The 19,669-nt window shown below is 42.3% G+C and overlaps 1 protein-coding gene and 1 pseudogene across 1 annotated transcript in view; both read right to left on the bottom strand.

Annotated features, from left to right (window-relative positions):
• Positions 1–1,745: 1,745 nt before the first annotated feature.
• Positions 1,746–2,419, bottom strand: LOC148130662 (uncharacterized; annotated as a pseudogene).
• Positions 2,420–2,737: 318 nt separating this feature from the next.
• Positions 2,738–19,669, bottom strand: part of LOC113415288 (putative E3 ubiquitin-protein ligase HERC6) — a 37,870-nt gene continuing 20,938 nt past the window's right edge. Inside the window, exons 12-24 of the mRNA XM_087962595.1 lie at positions 19,275–19,464; positions 17,695–17,846; positions 17,414–17,601; positions 15,867–15,925; positions 15,023–15,123; positions 12,766–12,936; positions 9,955–10,101; positions 9,255–9,421; positions 7,707–7,773; positions 6,663–6,733; positions 5,855–6,038; positions 5,322–5,424; positions 2,738–3,377 (exon numbers count right to left, since the gene is read on the bottom strand). Coding sequence (XP_087818721.1) covers positions 3,160–3,377; positions 5,322–5,424; positions 5,855–6,038; positions 6,663–6,733; positions 7,707–7,773; positions 9,255–9,421; positions 9,955–10,101; positions 12,766–12,936; positions 15,023–15,123; positions 15,867–15,925; positions 17,414–17,601; positions 17,695–17,846; positions 19,275–19,464 — 1,818 coding nt within the window. The 3' untranslated portion in view covers positions 2,738–3,159. The remainder of the gene's footprint in view (positions 3,378–5,321; positions 5,425–5,854; positions 6,039–6,662; positions 6,734–7,706; positions 7,774–9,254; positions 9,422–9,954; positions 10,102–12,765; positions 12,937–15,022; positions 15,124–15,866; positions 15,926–17,413; positions 17,602–17,694; positions 17,847–19,274; positions 19,465–19,669) is intronic.

Raw genomic sequence — 19,669 nt, forward strand, 5'->3', positions numbered from 1 at the left:
GCAAAATAGTTACTTGAATTATCTTGATTTAGATTTCTGTGGATGGAAAATTAGCCGAAGTACATCTGATTATTACAAAGATGTATGTTCTTTTTAGATTAGCATCAGTTGCTTTCCTGTCAGTTGTGGCAAGCATACATGAACATTTCACATAAGCAGAAACATAAAAAGGAATCACTTAAATTTGTAACAAAACCACTGCAATACTGCCCTTCAGGACATGTGAAAGCATAATTTTATTTGGAAAGCAAGATAAAGCTTAGGGTGTAGCCACAATAATTCAAACCAATTAATGATACAAAAACAGATGCAATTTATTTAACTGATTTCTCCTACAGCTACAATGTGCAATTTATTTCCAACTGATATGAGAGTATTTTTTGTTTGTTTGTGAGAGATATACATGTGTGCCCAGAACCTGCCAACTCACTTCCTCTACATATTGTATCTGTCCTTGCATCTGTCTTTACACAAAGGGAAAAAACAGTCCAACCCATCAAAAACAGCACCACAAAAAACAGATCAGGAACACAAGTTAAAATAGGGAAGAAAATGGTAAGTGAACACCTGTCTACCCTAGATGAGTTCAAATCACCAGGACCAGATGGATGACACCCAATTGTGGTATTCTACCGGTTCGGCCTGGTTCGGCTCAGTTCGAGTGAACCGGTAGTTAAAAAAAAAAAAAAAAAAGCTACTGGTTCAGCTGAATGGGTATTTATTTATTTTTTCCTCCTGACAATCAATTGTTCTGATGATCAGCTGTGCCAGGATCCCCCTTGCTGTCTTACTGCTTCACCCAGGGGGCTTCCCTGAGGGCCAGGAGGCAAAAAAGATTGTGTGGGGGAGGTTGCTATTTGAGCGCTCCCGTGCTCAGTTTTTTGCCAACTGGTCCTGGGAGCAAAAACTCACCTGGCATGATGCATGAGGCCCAGGAGACACACACACAAAAAAGAGCACGGGGGGGGGGTGCTGCAAAAAAAAAAGCCACGCCCACCGTCACATGGCCACGCCCAGCTAGCCAAGCCCAGCTAACCACGCCCACAGAACCAGTAATGAAAATATTTGCATCCCACCCCTGATTACACCCAAGGTTCTGAAGGAACTGGCAGACGAGGTCTCAGAACCACTGAACTATATCTTTCAAAGATCCGGGAGCACCGGGGAACTGCCAGAGGACTGGCAGCTAATGTAGTTCCCAAAAGGAGAAAAAAATAGATTCCTGAAACGACAGACCTATCAGCCTGACCTCAATACTAGAGAAGATTCTGGAAAAGATAATCAAGCAATGAATCAGCAAGCACCTAGAAGCAAACAAAGTAATAACCAAAAGCCAATATGGATTTGTCAAAAACAGATCATGCCAGGCTGATCTTATTGCATTCTTTGACAAAGTGACAAAATTAGTGGACCAGAAGAATGTCGTTGATATATTTACTTGAACTTCAGTAAGGCATTTGATAAAGTAGACCAGAGGTGGTATTCAGCAGGTTCTGACCAGTTCTGGAGAACTAGTAGTGGAAATTTTGAGTAGTGCAGAGACCCGGCAAATATCACCTCTGACTGGAGATTTTACAGTATCCTTCCCTTGCCACACCCACCAAGCCATGCCTACAGAACTGGTAGTAAAATTTTTTGAATCCCACCACTGAAGTAGATCATAACCTACTACTTGATAAAATAGAAAAATGTGGGTTAGACAGCATCACCACCCGATGGGTTTGTAACTAGCTGACCAACCGCACTCAACGTGTAGTCCTCAATGGAATTGCATCTACATGGAGGGGAGTATGCAGTGGGGTACCCCAAAGCTCTGTTTTAGGCCCAGTACTCCTCAACGTCTTCACCAATGATTTGGATGAGGGGATAGATGGGGAACTCATCAAATTTGCAAACAGCACCAAACTAGCAGGAATAACCAACACTCCAGATGATAGGCTTAAGATACAGAATGATCTTGACAGGCTTGGACATTGGGCACTTGCTAACAAAATGAAATTCAGTGATGAAAAACATGTCTACATCTAGGCAAGAAAAACAAAATGCACAGGTACAGCATACGTGCTACCTTGCTCAACAGTAGTAACTGTGAGAGGGATCTTGGTAGTCCTAGTGGACGACCATTTAAATATGAGCCAGCAGTGTGCAGCAGCTGCCAAAAAAGCCAACAGTCCTATGCTGCATAAACAGAGGGATAGAATCAAGTTCACATGAAGTGTTAATTCCACTTCATAATGCCTGGGCGTTGTCTCCGAAGAAGCTAGGCTCCCGTCAGCAAGGAGCAGCAGTGTGTCCTACTCCCCGCAAGCCACTAGGATCACTTCTTGCCTGCCGACCACTGGAGGATCATGGAGGAGGAACCGGCTTCCTTGCTCAAGCCCAGCTGCCCGTAGCTGTCCCCAACAGAAGAGCATGGCATGTTTGGATCCTTGGTTTCTGGCTCCTTCACCCCAAGATTTCTCCCAGCGCTGAGTTCAGTCTTCCTTCCCACTGGGTATCACCATGAGGCGGCTCAGCTTTGATGGAGAGGCAGCCCCTGGCCCTTTGTGAAGCTGCCATACACCTGAAACCCAGCATGGCAAATGTCCCCAAATCCCTTTCTTTGCCACTCAGATATATGGATAACATATGTCTGCTCTTTCACTACTAAATCAGAGATGAGAAGGTCACACACACACACACACACACACACACACACATTGTATTTAGCAACAACAACCTGAGGTAAGGCTTCTTTCTTTAGGGTTCAATTTTTTTATTACTTTATCAAACTATAAAATACAGAAATACAAAGAAAAATGAAAATAATGGGAAAATGGGGGTGGGGAGAGGAAAAAAAAAAAAAGTGTAGGGGAAAGGGGAAAAGAAATAGAAAAGGCATTGGCGTCCGACTGGTGCAGTAGCATAAGATAATAACATATAACCTCAACTGCTTGCTTTTACATCATTAAAAAGAACATATTAACTCAATCTAATTACGTGGTTAATTAGATAAAGCAGCATATTTTCAAAGTACTACAGGATCGCTTTATTTCTTAATGAAGCAAGAAAATCACTGAACAGTCATCTAACCAAAATCCCTTGTGACAATCTTGTTCTCCCATCTGAGGTCAAAGAAGGCTACCGCTTCCAAGGTGGCATCTTATTCAAGCTCCTGTTTCAGACTCTGGGCACAAATCTGCCAAAGCCACGATTGTGGCTGATCGCTTGAAGAAGCTTCTCTTTCAGTTTTTGTTTTGTTGAGTAAACTGGCAGAAATAAAAGATGAAAACAGATGCCAGCCCCAGGGATAAGATCCTCTGAGGGCAAGTAATGTGGATAAATCTTCCAAGGTTCCATTCCTGTCACAGGGATCCTGTCATTTCCTGCCAAAAACACTAGAAGTATGAGAAATCATCAGTTAGACACAGAATATGAGGGGGACCACAGACAGATCTAAGAACATGAGATTCTTTGACTATAGGATAATATTGCCCCCCAAAAGATGATATGCTGGCATCCAGAGGCCTTACCTGGCACGATGCCGGCCAAACTGGAGCTTCTGAGGGGCAGATCCACCCCTCAGAAGCTCCATCCAGAGGTCTCGCCTGGCATGATGATGGCCAAAATTTATTTTTTATTTATTTTATTTATTTTAATTTGTCAATCGCTTACAAGATAATAGATATAAGTATATACATAGTTATGAATACATGAAATTGGGTACATATAAGAAAAATAAAAGAAACAATAGGACAGGGACGGTAGGCACGCTGGTGCGCTTATGCACGACCCCTACAGACCTCTTAGGAAAGGGGTGAGGTCAATAGTAGACAGGTTAAAGTTTTTGGGGTTTGTGGAAGAAACCACAGAGTCAGGTAGAGTATTCCAGGCATTGACCACTCTGTTGCTGAAGTCATATTTCCTGCAATCAAGTTTGGTGTGGTTAACCTTGAGTTTGTATCTATTGTGTGCTCTTGTGTTGTTATGGTTGAAGCTGAAGTATTCATTGACAGGTAAGTCATTGCAATGTATGATTTTATATACCATACTAAGATCAGCCCAAAGACGGTGTAATTCAAGGTTTTCTAGGTCTAGAATTTCAAGTCTGATGGCATAAGGTATTCTACAATGAGTAGAGGAGTGGAGAACTCTTCTTGTGAAATATTTCTGGACTTTCTCAACTGTGCTAATATCAGATATGTAATGTGAGTTCCAGACTCATGAGCTGTATTCGAGTATTGGTCTAGCAAATGTTTTGTATGCTCTAGTCATTAGTGTAATATTACCAGAGAAAAAGCTACATAGGATTGGGATAACAACTCTTAATGCCTTTTTGGCTATGTAGTTACAGTGGGCTCTAGATCATTAGAGATGAGTACTCCAAGGTCCTTTACAGAGCTTGGATCATCAACAAGGTCTTGACTATTCAGCTTGTATTTTATTTTCTGATTTTTTTGCCAGTATGTAAGACAGAGCATTTATTTGTTGAGATTTGAAGTTGCCATTTGTTTAACCATTCTGATACATAGTCAAGATCTTTTTGAAGGGTAGCAGTATTGTCTGTGGTATTGAACAGCTTTACATCATCAGCAAAGAGAAGAGAAGGGATGCTTTGGGTGGTCTTAGGCAGATGGCCTGTTCCATCACTAGCCCCCTCCCATGGCCTTCCCCACCCTGAAATACCTCATGTGTGCTTAATGAGCCTTGCATTGGATTAAGAAATGCATGGGTGAAAGAAGGGAGTGATCCCGTTCAAGGTACGAGATTCACTCCTAAAAATCCTTCGGTTACGAATGGAATGGACAGGTAGCCCCCAACTTAGGATCACAATTGAGCCGAAAATATATGTTGTTAAGTGAGAAATTTGATAAGTGAGTTTTGCGCCATTTTACAACTTTCCTTGCCACATTTGTTAAGTGAATCTCTGCAGTTGTTAAATGAGTAACACAGTTGTTAATTGAATCTGGTTTCCCACACCAACTGTGCTTATCGGGATACTGCGACTGTCATAAATATGAAGCCATTGTCAAGCATCCAATTGTAAATCCCATGACCGTGGGGATGCTGCAACGATCATAAGTGTGAAAATTGGTCATGAGTCACTTTGTTCAATATCATAACTTTGAACCGTGACTAAACAAACTGTTGTAAGTCAAGGACTACCTGTATAGAGTTGCTTCTCAATTATCATTTCAATTCCTTGACTATCTGCATTAAAAGAAGCTTTTGGAGAGATATGAATGCCTTCTGCTGACATTCAGAACAGCTCATAACACAGAAAGAAATTCACCTTCAAGATCTTTAGAAAAACAGTGACGTACTTGCATTTAGATACTTACCCAGAAAATGTTTTTTATCCTCCAAACTCAGCTCATGGAAAACTTCCCAGAACATCTTTATAGTTGGGTGCGTTGGGCTGTATATACCCGAATACACAGCATTCTTCAATGCAGGAATAATAAACAATGGGGGGAAAATCAAGAAACAATAAGAATAAACAATAAGCTATATAATAAACAATAAACTATATAAGACACTCAAAAGTCACTTGAACAGTGAGATGGGAAGCAAAAGAAAAGTGAAGAATGTATGGAAGGAAGGAAAGAAGAAGAAAAAGAAAAGAGAAAGAAAGAGGCTTTAGTAACTTTATCTGCAACCATGCTTCAAACTCCTAAATGTCATCCAAGCAATTCTATCATCCACTTATTTGATAAGCTAGGAGAGTTGTGACGGAGAAAAATTAATTCCATTTACCAAACCCTACCCATGCCAATTGAAAATTATGCTGTAGCTAATGGCATAGTTCCATTCCTCCAATCATGATCTGCTCATAAGGGTCCTTCTCATAAAAAACATCTCTCCATCCACTTACCTTTTCGCACAAATCCCAGTCATACTTGGCATTTCCAATTGCCACTTCCATCAGTTGTTCAGGCTCAAAGATGCCAACTAGCTGTTCATCCAGGCCTTTGTAAAATCCTCTCTTGAACTCACTGAAAACATCATCCACTGATTTGTTGAATATGTAATCCACATATTTGTCAACAAAGTCTTTCCTTTAAAAAGTAGAAAATAAGCCGATTTTTTTTTCAAGAAGGTCAAATTCTTGGCCTTTAAATAAATTTATCAGGGTTCAGAATCAGATCTCTTTTGGGGAAATTCGGTTAGCATTGCTCATAAATCTAAAACTATGTTTACATTTATTTGTTAATGTAATAAATTATTATTATTATTATTATTATTATTATTATTATTATTATTATTATTATTATTATTATTATTATTATTATTGATATTTACAAGAATTAGTTGAGACTGGAGGTCTTTGTACCAAAAGGATCACGGTCACATGACCACAGGGATACAAAGCCACAACTTTGTGTCAGAAGTTCCTCTTGTCCAAAACAATTGGAAATTTTGAACTGTTGTGAGTGAGTGAGTGATCATAACTAATAAACTACCTGTAGTTTAGATCTAAAGAAATTTTTAACAATCCCACAGAAATTCAAGAAGTTTGGGGATAGCAGTAACTGAAAGTTTAAGAAATTATCCGATTCCTACATGGTGCATTAATATCATCCCCCATTACTTCTAACATCATTGGTCATTGTGGGTGGGGATCATCTGAGCTCTAACAAAGCACCTTTGGAGAGGTCATTTTAAGAGTCATTGACACATACTTATTGGCATTGTTTACAGCTGTCGAAATGCCATTTTCAATCAAGTCTACATCCATGCTGTCCCAGGAAATCTGAAAAATAAAGTTGTTGCGTGTTAAGTAAAACTGTTAAAGCTAAAGTCAATGTATTAGTATAATTTCCGCACTGAACAGTGTCAAAACTTTCTATTTATGTGGAATAGTTGGCATCAGTAGTTTCAGCCAATGAAGCAGTATGAATAATGCTTTGGCTGGTTCACACATGGTCCGAAGCCATGGTTTCCCATAACTGTGTTTTACCGAATAACTAAGGAGACTCAGACAACAATCAAACTGTATACCAAGGTTGTGAACCATAAAGTCATCTTAACCCACATTCAAATGGATTCCATTCACATAGCATATCAACTATAAACAAATCATCTTATGACTTAATGTGTGAATGAGATTTCAGCCTTTAGTGATTCTTCTCTGGAGGGCCCAAGTGTGTCTGCAGGATGTGGTTAAAAAAAAAGTTGAAAAAAAACCCCATTAAAATACATTTTAAAAAACCCAAGCTGGGCTTGGACTAAACCATCATTGATCACCATTTTCTTTTAATGACCTCATAATCCCTTGTGGGATGGAGTCTGGGCAACTGAATGGAGCTGGGTGTTTACTGGCCGGATGCCCTTCCTGTCGCCAATGGGGAGTTTTGTTCAGCAGATATATTCTCATTGTGCCCAGAGAGAGAAATATCTGCCTCTACCTAGGATCGAACTCACAGCCTCCTGATTGTGAGGCAAGAGCTCCACCTCTAGGCCACCACATCACTAAACTATCATTGATGCCATCTTGACATTTCTGACCACACCCCGGAAGACCCTCTTCTTCTCAACACAAGATTCAGAATGATGTCTCTAGCATCCTCCTCCTATTTATTCCAGCTTATTTGTTCAGCCACAACAAGATAAACGTTTCCACCTTTTAATTGATTTTACAAGCTGTGGATTTCTTCCATTTTTAGCCTCTACTCCAGGTTTTTAAGCATTTGAGGAGGCATCGTGAAAGAATGCAGGATACTCACAGAGTAACATAGCTGAAACATGTCTTCAAGGTCATCATGTTCATACTCAAGAACTGTCTGCAAATTTCTTGATAACAAAAGGAAATAGAAAATAAAATATTATATTTAGTTCTTTCAGCAGATATTAAAACAGTGCCAATCAAAAATACATGGCTGGAGTGGTTTCATATTTTTATAAGCCTGAGGACATGAACAAGATCTCCAGACTGGTCCATGCAACCATGAATAGACTCAAGCTTGTCTCTTTTGAGTCATCGTATCTAGTGATGGAGCTAGAATGGAGCTAGGTTGGCTTGATCCAGATAGTCAAGTATTTGGTGAGAAGATACTGAGAAGATATTTGTATGACTGTTCCAGAAAAACCTTTGCATCCAGATCATTTTAAAAAGTAAGCTAGTTTTAAAAACTAAGCTCTCTTCCCAGGCCAAATGGTGTATCCAATTTTAAAGGGGACATGCTTCTATTGGGATTTGGGTCGTACTGGGATTTACTAAACTAGGCTGAGACACCAGCTACATTGGGCAAAAGAGAACATTCCTTCTCCGAGACCAGAGGTGTCAAACTCAAGGCCCGGGGGGTGCTTAGGTCTGGCCCACGTGGCTGCCCTGGAAATAGCAAAGGACGACCCACGGTGCCTCTGCCAGTGATAACGGAGCTCAGGAGGGCCGCGCTCGGGCCACCACAGGCACCCCCTAATACAAGTGATGTCAAGCTGGCCACGCCCACCCTGGCCATGCCCCCTCCCCTTCCCCCCAAGGTCAATCACAACCCTGATGCGGCCCTCAATGAAATTGGGCTTGACCCCCCCGTCCTAGACAGTTCAGAAGAAGTGTGTGGTGGCTACTGTATTTGTAGACTTGTTTTAGAATAAATACGTTTGTCATAAACCTGTGGCTTATTATCCTTGCTTCTGCAGAAAAATTGGGAAAAAATCTCTGCTTGCAGAGAGTAAAAAGCTGGTTCTTTTGAAGGACATTTAATGAATTACTTCCATACTAATAGAGAGATGGGAGTCTAAGGAGGCCCCATAAAGAGAAAAAAGCAGATAGATCTCAATCTTTCCCTTCACCTAGACTAGAAGATGGACTTCTTGCCTTTTGTTATGCGTAGAGAACACTTTCTCTGTCAGCCATTACAGCTATGTAACTGGGGATCTTCTACTCCAGGGGTGTCAAACTGGGGGCCTGCGAGCTGGATGCTTTACGTGCAGGCCATGCCCATCCCATTTCCGCGAAGGGAAAAACATCACGAAACGTCATGTGACAGCAACATGATGCCACGAGTTCTAATCTAGGTTATTCCATTATGACAACTCAAATCAAGAGAAGCTGCCTACTGCAGAAGGGATGAGGGGAGAAACGACAAATGATTTGCTGATCTCTACACCTTGGCTAAGTCATCTTAACCCACATTCAAATGTTAGGATTCCATTACTTTTGGTACATTCTTTGAAACAGAAACATGGTTTTGTAAGTTGTAGGGGGAGTGCAATGACTGGATAAAATCAGTTAAGACCCAGTGTCCCTAGTAAGTGGATAGAACGTTTACCTTCCTAGCACAGGGCTTAGCTCTTTCACATCACTGAGAGTTGGCTTCTTGTTAAGCAGCTTTTTAAAGACAGCAAGTGGGAAGGGTATGTAGGCAGTGACTCCGTTAGCCATTGAAAGCCCATAGAGAATACCAAACAGGAAATATTTATTCTTCTCCACAGAAGGCTGCAAGAACGAAACAGCAAGAAAACATCACCACAACAATGAGAAGAAATACAGATTACCTTTGCAGTATTTAAAAGGACATGTTTCTACATTGGGATAAACAGCCTAGTAAAATGAAGAGTAGTATTAGGCCACCTAATACTCATGATCTCATGATCACATCAATACTCATTTTCTCATGATCACATCATGAGAAAACTTACTTTCAAACTAGTGCTCTCTATCAATGTGCAAATTGCAGAGTGGCTAAATACTTCCTTTCACTCAGCTTAAGTTTTATAATCCCTAAAGCATCTTTCCCACACTTTGGGAGGTCAAGAGTATTGGGATTGCAAAAGTATTTGACGTTTCCCAGATTATTTTTTCAATGAACAAAAGACCAGGTGTAGAACTTCACAAATCAAACTTGCACATATCCCCCCCCACCAAATTAAGATCCAATATCCCATCTTGGGTTGATGGGGGCAGAGTTGATAGGTATCATCTTGATGAATTGAGTTCATTTGAACTGGAACTGGGTCTGATAAACTTACCTTGGGAGGAAACCACATTGGGGAAGTGGATTCACAATACATAAACATCCCATATTCTGGCTGCACCACCTTCTCAAACACCTCTGAAAAGAATTCCACCAGGTAACCTAGATCTCCATAATCAGGCATTTCATTTTCAAATTGAACCTGCCAAAACAAGTAAAGAAGGAAAAGTAGTTCAAAAAATTGAAACGCAAACATCCTTCTTCAGAGAAAGAAAGCTGAAAAATGTTGAATTCCTTTCGTAAATAGCAAAAAAGCTCTGAATTTGCAGGTCAAAAGGATTTCATATTCTTTGAACTCATTGGCTGATTTTGGACCCACCACTTAGCCAAGCTATTCCACCGCTGTTACGGTGTTTCTCACAAAATAAGGCTGGGCCTTATTTTTTTTTTTTTGACCTCCGAAAAAATGGCTAGGCCGTCTTTTCGGGGGTGACTTAATTTCCCCCCTTGCATCCTCGGGTGGGCAGGCGGCAACAGCTTGGATGTTGACCTCGGCATTGGTGAGGCACTTCGTATTGGGACACCTTCAGTCACCGTTGCTTTCCCTTCTCCCTTGCTGCCATGGCATTTAGACCAACGCCGCGGTGTTTGGTGCAGCCATGTGCAGCCAGCCAGGGCTCCTCCCTGCAACCGGAGCCTGGCAGAGACACTCGGCTTCAGGCGCTCCTGTCGCCGCCTTCCCTTTGCCTTCGAAGGTAAAGCCAATTATTTTAAAAACGACGCCCTACTACAACAAAGCCTCCCTGCCGAGAGGGCAGCCCAGCCCATGTGGGAGGCAAATCTCCCGGCCGCAGCACAGGATCGGCCCACCTTGGGAGAAGCGCCCAGCCACCATCCCTGCCTGGCTCCGGGCAGAGCGCAAAAGCTTCGCCTGGGGCGCAGTGCAGCTGACAGGCGGGCCCTCCTTCCTGGCAGCAGAGCTCTCACCAAGGCAGCGAGCGCCTCCCCGCCGGACCCTCCGCTCATCCCGCCAGGGCCGCTCCAGAGCTGCGCGGGTTGGGCAAAGCCAGGAAGCGAGCCGCGGGTGCGCGCTGCGTCTGCCAAGCAAAAGAGTCGGGCCGACCTGAGCTTGGCTTCCTTCCGAAGTCCTTCCACACGAACCCGAAGGGCCACGGGAGAGGCTGCCCGAGGCAGTGATAGCGCCACCCATCTGCGGACAGGGAGGCGAGGTGATGGCAGCGCTGCTTCCCTGGCCGTTGGAGAGAGCCCGAAGCCGCCCGTCCTTTCCACCCCTCGCCCAGCACGTCCCCACGCATCTCCAAATGCGCCGGCAGCTCCAAATGCTGCAGCAGAACGGGCATCAGGCAGAGGCGCTGACAGGGTGGGGCTCAGCTCGGAGGACACGGCACAGGCCGTCGCCTTGCCTCCCTGTCCGCGAATGGGTGGGCGCTATCACTGCCTCGGGCAGCCTCTCCCGGTGGCCCCTTTGGGTTCGAGCTGGAGGGACTTGGGAAGGAAGCCAAGCTTGGGTTGGCCCGGCTCTTTCGCTTGGCAGGTGGGCGCGCAACCGCAGCTCGCTTTCCCAGCTCTGCCCAGCCCACACAGCTCCGGCGCGGTCCTGGTGGGATGAGCGGAGGGCCTGGCGGGGAGGCGCTCGCTGCCTTGGTGAGAGCTCTGCTGCCGGGAAGTAGGGCCCGCCTGTCAGCTGTGCTGGGCGCCCCAGGCGAAGCTCTTCGCGCTCTGCCTGGTGCCAGGCAGGGATGGCAGCTGGGAGCTTCTCCCGGGGTGGGCCAATCCTGCGCTGCAGCCCCGGGAGATTCGCCTCCCCACATGGGGTTGAGCTGCCCTCTCGGGCAGGGGAGGTTTTGTTGTACTAGGGCGTCGTTTTTAAAATAATTGGCTTTACCTTCGAAGGCAAAGGGAAGGCGGCGACAGGAGCGACTGAAGCCAAGTGTCTCCGCCGGGCTCCGGTTGCAGGGAGGAGCCCTGGCTGGCTACGCATGGCTGCACCAAACGCCGCGGCATTGCTCTAAACACTGCGGCAGCAAGGTAGAAGGGAAAGCAATGGTGGCGGAAGGTCTCCCGATACGAAGTGCCCCACCAACGCAGGCAGCACCATATCCGGGTATGCAATAAAAGTACTTCCTAATGGCAAGCCCCCCCCCCCGCCATTCCCCCCATTTCACATGTTTAATATAGGCCTTAATTTGGGGGGAGGGGCTTAATTTGATTTTATGCCAATAAAACATGCTGGGCCTTCCTATTGGTGGAGGCCGCATTGTTGGAGAAACACGGTAGGTGCAGAAAAATTAGAGCTGACCTTCAACCTGTAAATTGTGTCTAGTTTCTTAGAATTAAGGCAAAATACAGGTAGTCCTTGACTTACAACCATCCATTAAATGACCATTCAAAATGACCATTTTCTACATTTATGACCATTGCAGCATCCCCATGGTTACGTGATCAAAATTCAGTTGCTTGGCAACTGGCCTTCATTTATGAGGGTCGCAGTGTCCTGGGGGGGGGGGGTCATGTGATCCCCTTTTTGCGATCTCCTGACAAGCCAAGGGAGAAGCCAGATTCACTTAATAACTATTACTAACTTAACAATTATAACTGGAGCAAGAAAAGTCATAAAATGAGACAAAAGTTACTTAACAATTTAGCAACAGAAATTGTAGGTTCAGTTGTTATTGCAAGTCGAGGACTATCTGTATAATTGTGATATAAATAAATACTGAGTAAAACAAACACTTTTAATAGATAAGAGTTTTTAAAATGCAGTCCTAATTTTGAAGGGTATGCCAGTGAGTTCTCGGGTTCAAAGCTCAGATAACTCAGCATCAGCAGACCACAGATAGCTCACCAGCAGGTGCATTTTCAGGTAGGAGTCCTCCAATATACTAAGTTTGTGCCAGGTGTCTTCAAGGAGAAAGTGGCGTCGCACTTTCAGAATAAACACAGGGGGTTCTGGAGTGTCACTATTTCCCAGCCTCCAACAGTTGACCAATTCACAACAAGCTTTTATTTTTAGTAACTGGAGAAGTCCAGGGGGGAAAGAGATAAAAACCAATAAACAATTTTCACATTTTAATCATAGAAGAAATGTAAGCAAATCAAAGGAAACCTTCTTTTAAGGCAATTCTGATTATGGTGTTTATATTGAAGTATTTTGTCCCCAAATAATCCAATAGCAGTCAACCATTTCCTTAAATGCCTATAGAGATTCTCAGTCATCCAGCTCATGGTTCTCCCAAAGGTGCTTTTTTCCCCAAGAGGCAACTGGGCTTTTTGGTTTTTCTTTTGAAGACATTTCGCTTCTCATCCAAGAAGCTTCTTCAGCTCTGACAGAAAACCCAGCTGCCTCTTGAAAAAAGCACTTTTGGGAGAACCATGAGCTGGATGACTGAGAATCTCTATAGGCATTTAGCTATGCACTTTGGGATGAACACCCTTTGAATGGTGCAGGGGTATGAACGGATTTGCAGAATAAATTGTAGACAACAGGAACCATTTGCACTTCAGTTTGAGCTGCAGGCTTCAACAACTCACAAAAAGGATACAAATGACCAGCTGTCTGCAAGGAGAACAAATCCTTCTGTTTCCCACCATCCAGTCAGAGCTGAAGAAGCTTCTTGGATGAGAAGCAAAACGTCTTCAAAGGAAAAACAAGGAAGTCCAGTTGCTTCTTGAAAAAAAGCACCTTTGGGACATTTACTTAAATCTCCATTCTCAAAGTGCTAACAGGGAAAGATGGTAGGGAATGAACTAAAATAAATATGGTTTGGAGCTTCCTTAAATGGTAACCAAATCGAGCCCTTAAAAGAAACTTTATTTTATTCAAGCCATCTTTACATTGCATCCAGTGTCCAAGACACATTGTACCATGTACAGCTGCTTCTGAGGCCAAAGTACTGTAGGAAAAGCTGCAGGAAAAATGGTTGCATGGAGGCTGCTGCATTATTCATTATTTGCTTGCTTCTTTCTGTTGTTAGGTAATCCTCGACTTAACACTAGTTCATTTAGTGACTGTTCAAAATTATAATGGCACTGAAAAAGTGACTTGTGACCATTTTCCTCACTTATGACCATCACACAGTGGCAGGATACAAATTTTTGTACTACTGATTCTGTGGGCGTGGCAGGGGAAGGATATTGTAAAATCTCCAGTCAGAGGCAGTATTTGCCGGTTCTCCGAACTACTCAAAATTTCCTCTACCGGTTCTCCAGAACTGGTCAGAACCTGCTGAATACCACCTCTGGCATCACAGCATCTCCATGGCCACGTGATCAAAATTCAGATGCCTGGCAATTGACTCATATTGATGATGGTTGCAATGTCCAGGGGTCACGTGATCACCTTTTACAACCTTCTGACAAGCAAAGTCAATGACGAAGCCAGATTCACTGAACAACCTTGTTACTAAACAACTGCAGTGATTCCCTTAACAATTGTAGTGATTCACTTAACTATTGTGGCAAGAAAAAGTCAAAATGGGGCAAAACGTCCTTAAACAAATGTCTCACTTAGCAACAGAGATTTTGGGCTCAGTTGTGGTCGTATTACTGCTGATTACTGGGGGAGGGGAGGTTATTCTATATCATATTTTGAATGCTGAAAACATAAACAAATAATTTGGTGGCCTCATCCATAAGATACAAAGGGGCTCAATGACCAATGTCAATCCTTGGCAACTTTAAGAGGTGTGGACCTCAATTCCCAGGATTCCATAGCCAGCACGGATGGTTGGGGAATCCGGGTTTTCTCACGCATAAGATTGGAAGTATCTAGGCAACGTTTCGATGAAGTCTCATTCATCATCTTCAGGCTTGTGTCTTCAGCTCTGTGCTTCTCAGAGTGATGTGAGCTTGCAGCTGCTTCTTCCTTTTAACTGCTAGTTAGAACACACCTCCAGCAATCAGAACACGGCCAACCCCCCAACCAATGAGAACACAGCCAAACCCCCAACCAATGAGAACACACCCCCACCCAATCAGGACACAGCCAAGCCCCCACCCAATCAAGTCACACCCCCACTAGCAGTTAAAAGGAAGAAGCAGCTGCAAGCTCACATCACATCACATCACATACACACATATATATATATTTAAAGATTATTTACCTCTTGTACAGCAGAGGACCCATAATAAAGTATTTTCCTTTTGGTTGATACATTGTAGACAAAAGGAAAATGGCAGAAAGAGATTAATCTGTCTTCATATTCTGCATGTTGCAAGGGGAAAAAAATAGAAATCTTTTGAAACAAAAGAATATCTCATAAAACCTTCTTCGCTTCCCAACTCCCTTTGCTTCCCAACCTGCATCAATATGCTTTTGTGTGTGTGTGTGTGTTCTTTTCTGGTAAGAACTTATGCAACAGCTAAACTACTCAATGTGGAATTCAAATGTTTTCCAATTCGCCTCAAAAATAAAAACAATGAACCATCTCTCTCAAAGCAAATGTTTATGCTTGGGCACAATTAGATAATTTCTATGAAGGAAGAAACCACACATTCCCCAATTCCCTAATTTAGAACTTTTCACAATTCCACAGCAAAACATCCATTTCACCTCCTAGGCAGGCTAATATGTCAGATATAGATAGTCCTCGACTTACAACAGTTCATTCAGTGAGTGTTCAAAGCTACAACAACACTGAAAAAGAGACTTGTGACCATTTTTCACGACCTTTGTAGCAGCCCCATGACTGTGTGTTCAACATTCAGATACCTGGCAATTGGTTCATAGTTATGACTGTTGCTGTGTCCCAAGGTCATGTGATCGTCTTTTGCGACCTTTTGATAAGCAAAATCAATGGGGAAGCCAGATTCACTTAACAACCATGGTACTAACTGCAGTGATTCCTTTAACAATTGGCATGAAATGTGATGAAAAGGGGCAAAACACACTTAACACATATCTCACTTAACAACAGAAACTTTGGGCTCAATTGTGCTCATGATTACCTGTACTCAGAGAAAAGCCCTGTTCAAGCATTAAAAAAATAAATCTGCGAGTTTTCACACTGCAATAAAAACACAACAGCAGATCCAATCAACGCGAAATCTAAAAACAGATGGAGCCAGGCTAGACTGCTCAAAAGAGAGTGCCAAGTAATTGCTTAGATAGGATGGGAAGAAGGAAGATACACAAGAAGGTTTGATACTGTTTTCTTCGTAGAGAGCTTTCTCTTGAAACTCATGAAATAATACTTATTTGTAGCTCTTGAATTTCCTGTTAATTTTTCTAAGTGGTTCTAGTTCAGCCTGTAGGGGGAAAGCTGACAACTGGACTGTACACACTATAGCACTTCATTAAGCCACATGCTCTGACACCAATCCTAGCCTTGCCATGAAATAACCACAGCTTCTTGCAAAGAAAGAATTTCTCCACACTCCACAAGAAAAAACCTTCATGCATACAGTTGTGTATCCATTGGTTTACATGTGAAATGAGCCAGAAATCTAGCAAAAATAGGAAGCGTGTCTTTAGGCAAATTATAGGATTGGGAACTGCAGGGAAACAATCTAAAAGTGTCTTGGAAAAGGGGTTTAAACATTGATATTTAATAATACCATTTGTGTTCAATGAAATGTTGTTCTCATAAAATGCATTAGATAATTATTCTATGCACTATCTTGCTCAAACTCACTGCCATTTTATAAGTACTTGCTCACACGGTTCTCAGATTTTCAAGTCAACCCTAAGGTAAGAAAGTTCTCAGTGTGCTATGTAGCAGTACACTGAACAGATTAAAAGTAACTTAGTTTGAAGAATTTGCTAGTTTACAAACCGCAATCCAAGGTCTACTAAGCATGAATTGTTTGTACCACTTTATAACACCTTGCTAAAACCACACTTAGAGTGTTGTATCCGGTTTTGATTACCATGATATTAAAAAATAAAGATGTTGAGATTCTAGCAAGAGAGCAGAGAAGAGCAATGAAGATGGACTGGAGATTAAAATGTATGAAGAATGGTTGGAGGAACTGGGTGTATCTAGTCTAGTGAACAGAAGGACCAAGGGTGACATGATAGTAGCGTTCAATTCTTGAGGGCCTGCCACAAAAAAAGAGGGAGTCAAGCCATTCTCCAAAGCACCTGAAGGCAGGACAAGAAACAATGGGTAGAAACTAATCAAGGAGAGAACCAACTAGAAATAAGGAGAAATTTCCTGACAGTGAGAACAATTAATCAGCGGAACAACTTGCCTCCAGAAGTTGTGAATGCTCCAACACTGGCAATTTTAAGAAGAGATTGGATAGCCATTTGACTGAAATGGTGTAAGGGTTCCCTGCTTGGGCAGGGGGCTGGACTTGAAATCCTCCAAGGTCCCTTCCAATTCTATTACTCTATTCTGTTCCAACACGGTAAGCAAAAACCAAACCACATTATGGATTAGTGCGATGTTTTAACCCAAGTTTTTTGACCAAAATACTTTCAACTGAGGAGAAATGGTGAATAAAGCAAGAATATATTCCAGTTACTATATATATATGCAAAGACATTTCACCTCTGTCCAAGCTTCATGAGCTCTAATACCTTCCTTCTACACAAGGCCAAGAGACCATGTAAAATGATACTTACATTGTCTTTATGTAACTCCCATTCCCAAAAATCATCTTCTAGGTCAATTTTTTGAGGAATTTCATCTATGCAGAAGGTACTTATTTGCAGTGGGCATTTAGCCTTCATGTTGACCTTGAAGAAAATTATTTATAGATAAAAGCCATGGATTTTATATCAAGAAGTAGTACAAACTCTCCACAATCACTTCCAAGTCACCAGACATACCTTATACAGCTTTTTAAGCACTTTGAGGATATCAATCCATGTCTTGTCTTTGGGAAAAAGGTTATAAGAAGGCAACATGGCTGACACATACGTCTTCAACATTTGAACTATTTGCTCTAAAAACGGACCTGGTAACAAGGACCAATAATTTTCTGAAAGAAAGATACAGTATTTTCAAGTCATTAAAAATGCAGACAGAATCAATCGTATGCTAAGTAAGCCAGACTGAGGAAAATCCTTGAGGCTACAGAAAAGCTAAGCAATATTTTGAGGAGTAGAAAGCCAATCTTAACTGTGGTCCAGATTCCAAGATTAATGTTTATAGGTGAACAATAATCAAGAAACTACAGTGTTACCTCGGTACTTGACTGCTTCAAAACTTGTCAAATTTGGTACTTAACATATTTTGATGTGAAAATGTTGTCCAGTACTTGGTGTTCATTTAGTACTCAACACGCTGTGATAGGAAGAGGGGGATGGCTATGGAGAACGGACAGGAAGTCGACCATGCTGGGAAGGTGGCTGACACAGGAAAAGGGACAGACAGAAAATTATTCCCGGCTGAAACAAAGGGTCATTGGTAAATCACATGATTTGTTCAGGACTCATCCTTTCTAGTACTCATCGCACCTTCTGGAACCAATTAACGATGTGTACCGAAGTAACACTGTACACTGAATAAATCCCTTGTGTAGTATTTGGTTTCTGCAGCCTAACATTTATCTAGCCAGACTAAAGCACTGATCTACATAACTACTAGATACACTTGGTGAATTGCTAGGCGGGGTTCACCTTCACCCTTCTTACCAAAGAATCCAAGCTATGTTGTCTCTTTGCTCCTTGTCAAAAAAAGCACCTCCCTCCTGTGACTCTGCACTATATTCCACCACTGTATTCCTTGTCAGTAACTTGCACCTAAGCCATTTAAGGCTTTAAATAGCATTGTAGGTCACATTTTAGGTCTTCTGAAATTTTCTTGATGCCCTCAAGGGCTGTCCTATAAAGCATGGTTCTGAAAACCACTGAAAACATGGCTTTGTTTCCTGGTCTAGGAGTAGGGTAACTGTTGAGTTCTTCTCGTTTATTTTTTTTATTTTCTGGGGAATGTTTTGAGGTGTTGACTTTCTCATTTCAGATATCCAGGGTTTTTTTTCATTCTTTTTCTTTCCTTATTTTATAATGGAAGCCACTCAGAGTTGGATGGCTTCAAAACAAGCAAACAATACCAACATTTAAACATTTGTCACATTAGAAGGGAACACACTAGTTCTGTTATCCTGGAGGGCAAGATAAGAACCAGTGAAATGAATCTATAGGGAAGCTCTACAGATGGAGCCATCAAACAATGGACTAGATTTCCTCATAAAGAGATAGATTTCCCTTCACTGAAGGGGTTCATACAGACAGAATAGCTATCTAGGATTAAATAATCTCTGTGAAACGTTCTATATTTATAGCTCTATTGCTTTTGTTGAGCAAATGTAGAATTCTCTTGAGCTGAGAGACTGAGGAATGTAACATATGAATGGGGGGCACACAGTATGTGTGAAAAGAGAAAAGGAGAATTGTCCCAAACTCACCTAGAATGTTGGAAGATCCCTCGCTCAGACCTGTGACAGCTTCAGCAAACTCTGAAGCTAGTAACGGTATGCTGCATGCTTCAAGAGCAACACAGCACTCAGGCACCAGAAGAAAAATAGCAAGAGCTTCTTGGTGAGGAGAACTCCGTGGAAGACCAAGAAATAGGTCGTTCAATAGAGAAGAATCGATCTGTTTAAAAACAGTAGGTATAGCTGGGTACAGATCTATCTAGTTTCAGAAGAAAAGCAGATATGTAAGAAGGAACGATTGTTGTCCTGCCTACTCCTGAATTGCAGCCCATTGTGGTGTAGCACCAGGTTGCATGATCAGACATGACTTTGCCAGGACTGAATGTCATGCCCCTGTTAGAATCTGACTCAGAAGGAGAGGAGGA

This window comes from Notechis scutatus, chromosome 4 (genome assembly GCF_049901735.1).
Source record: "Notechis scutatus isolate UNSWTSFEM ecotype Mainland chromosome 4, rNotScu1.2, whole genome shotgun sequence".
In the NCBI taxonomy this organism is placed as follows: Eukaryota; Metazoa; Chordata; class Lepidosauria; order Squamata; family Elapidae; genus Notechis; species Notechis scutatus.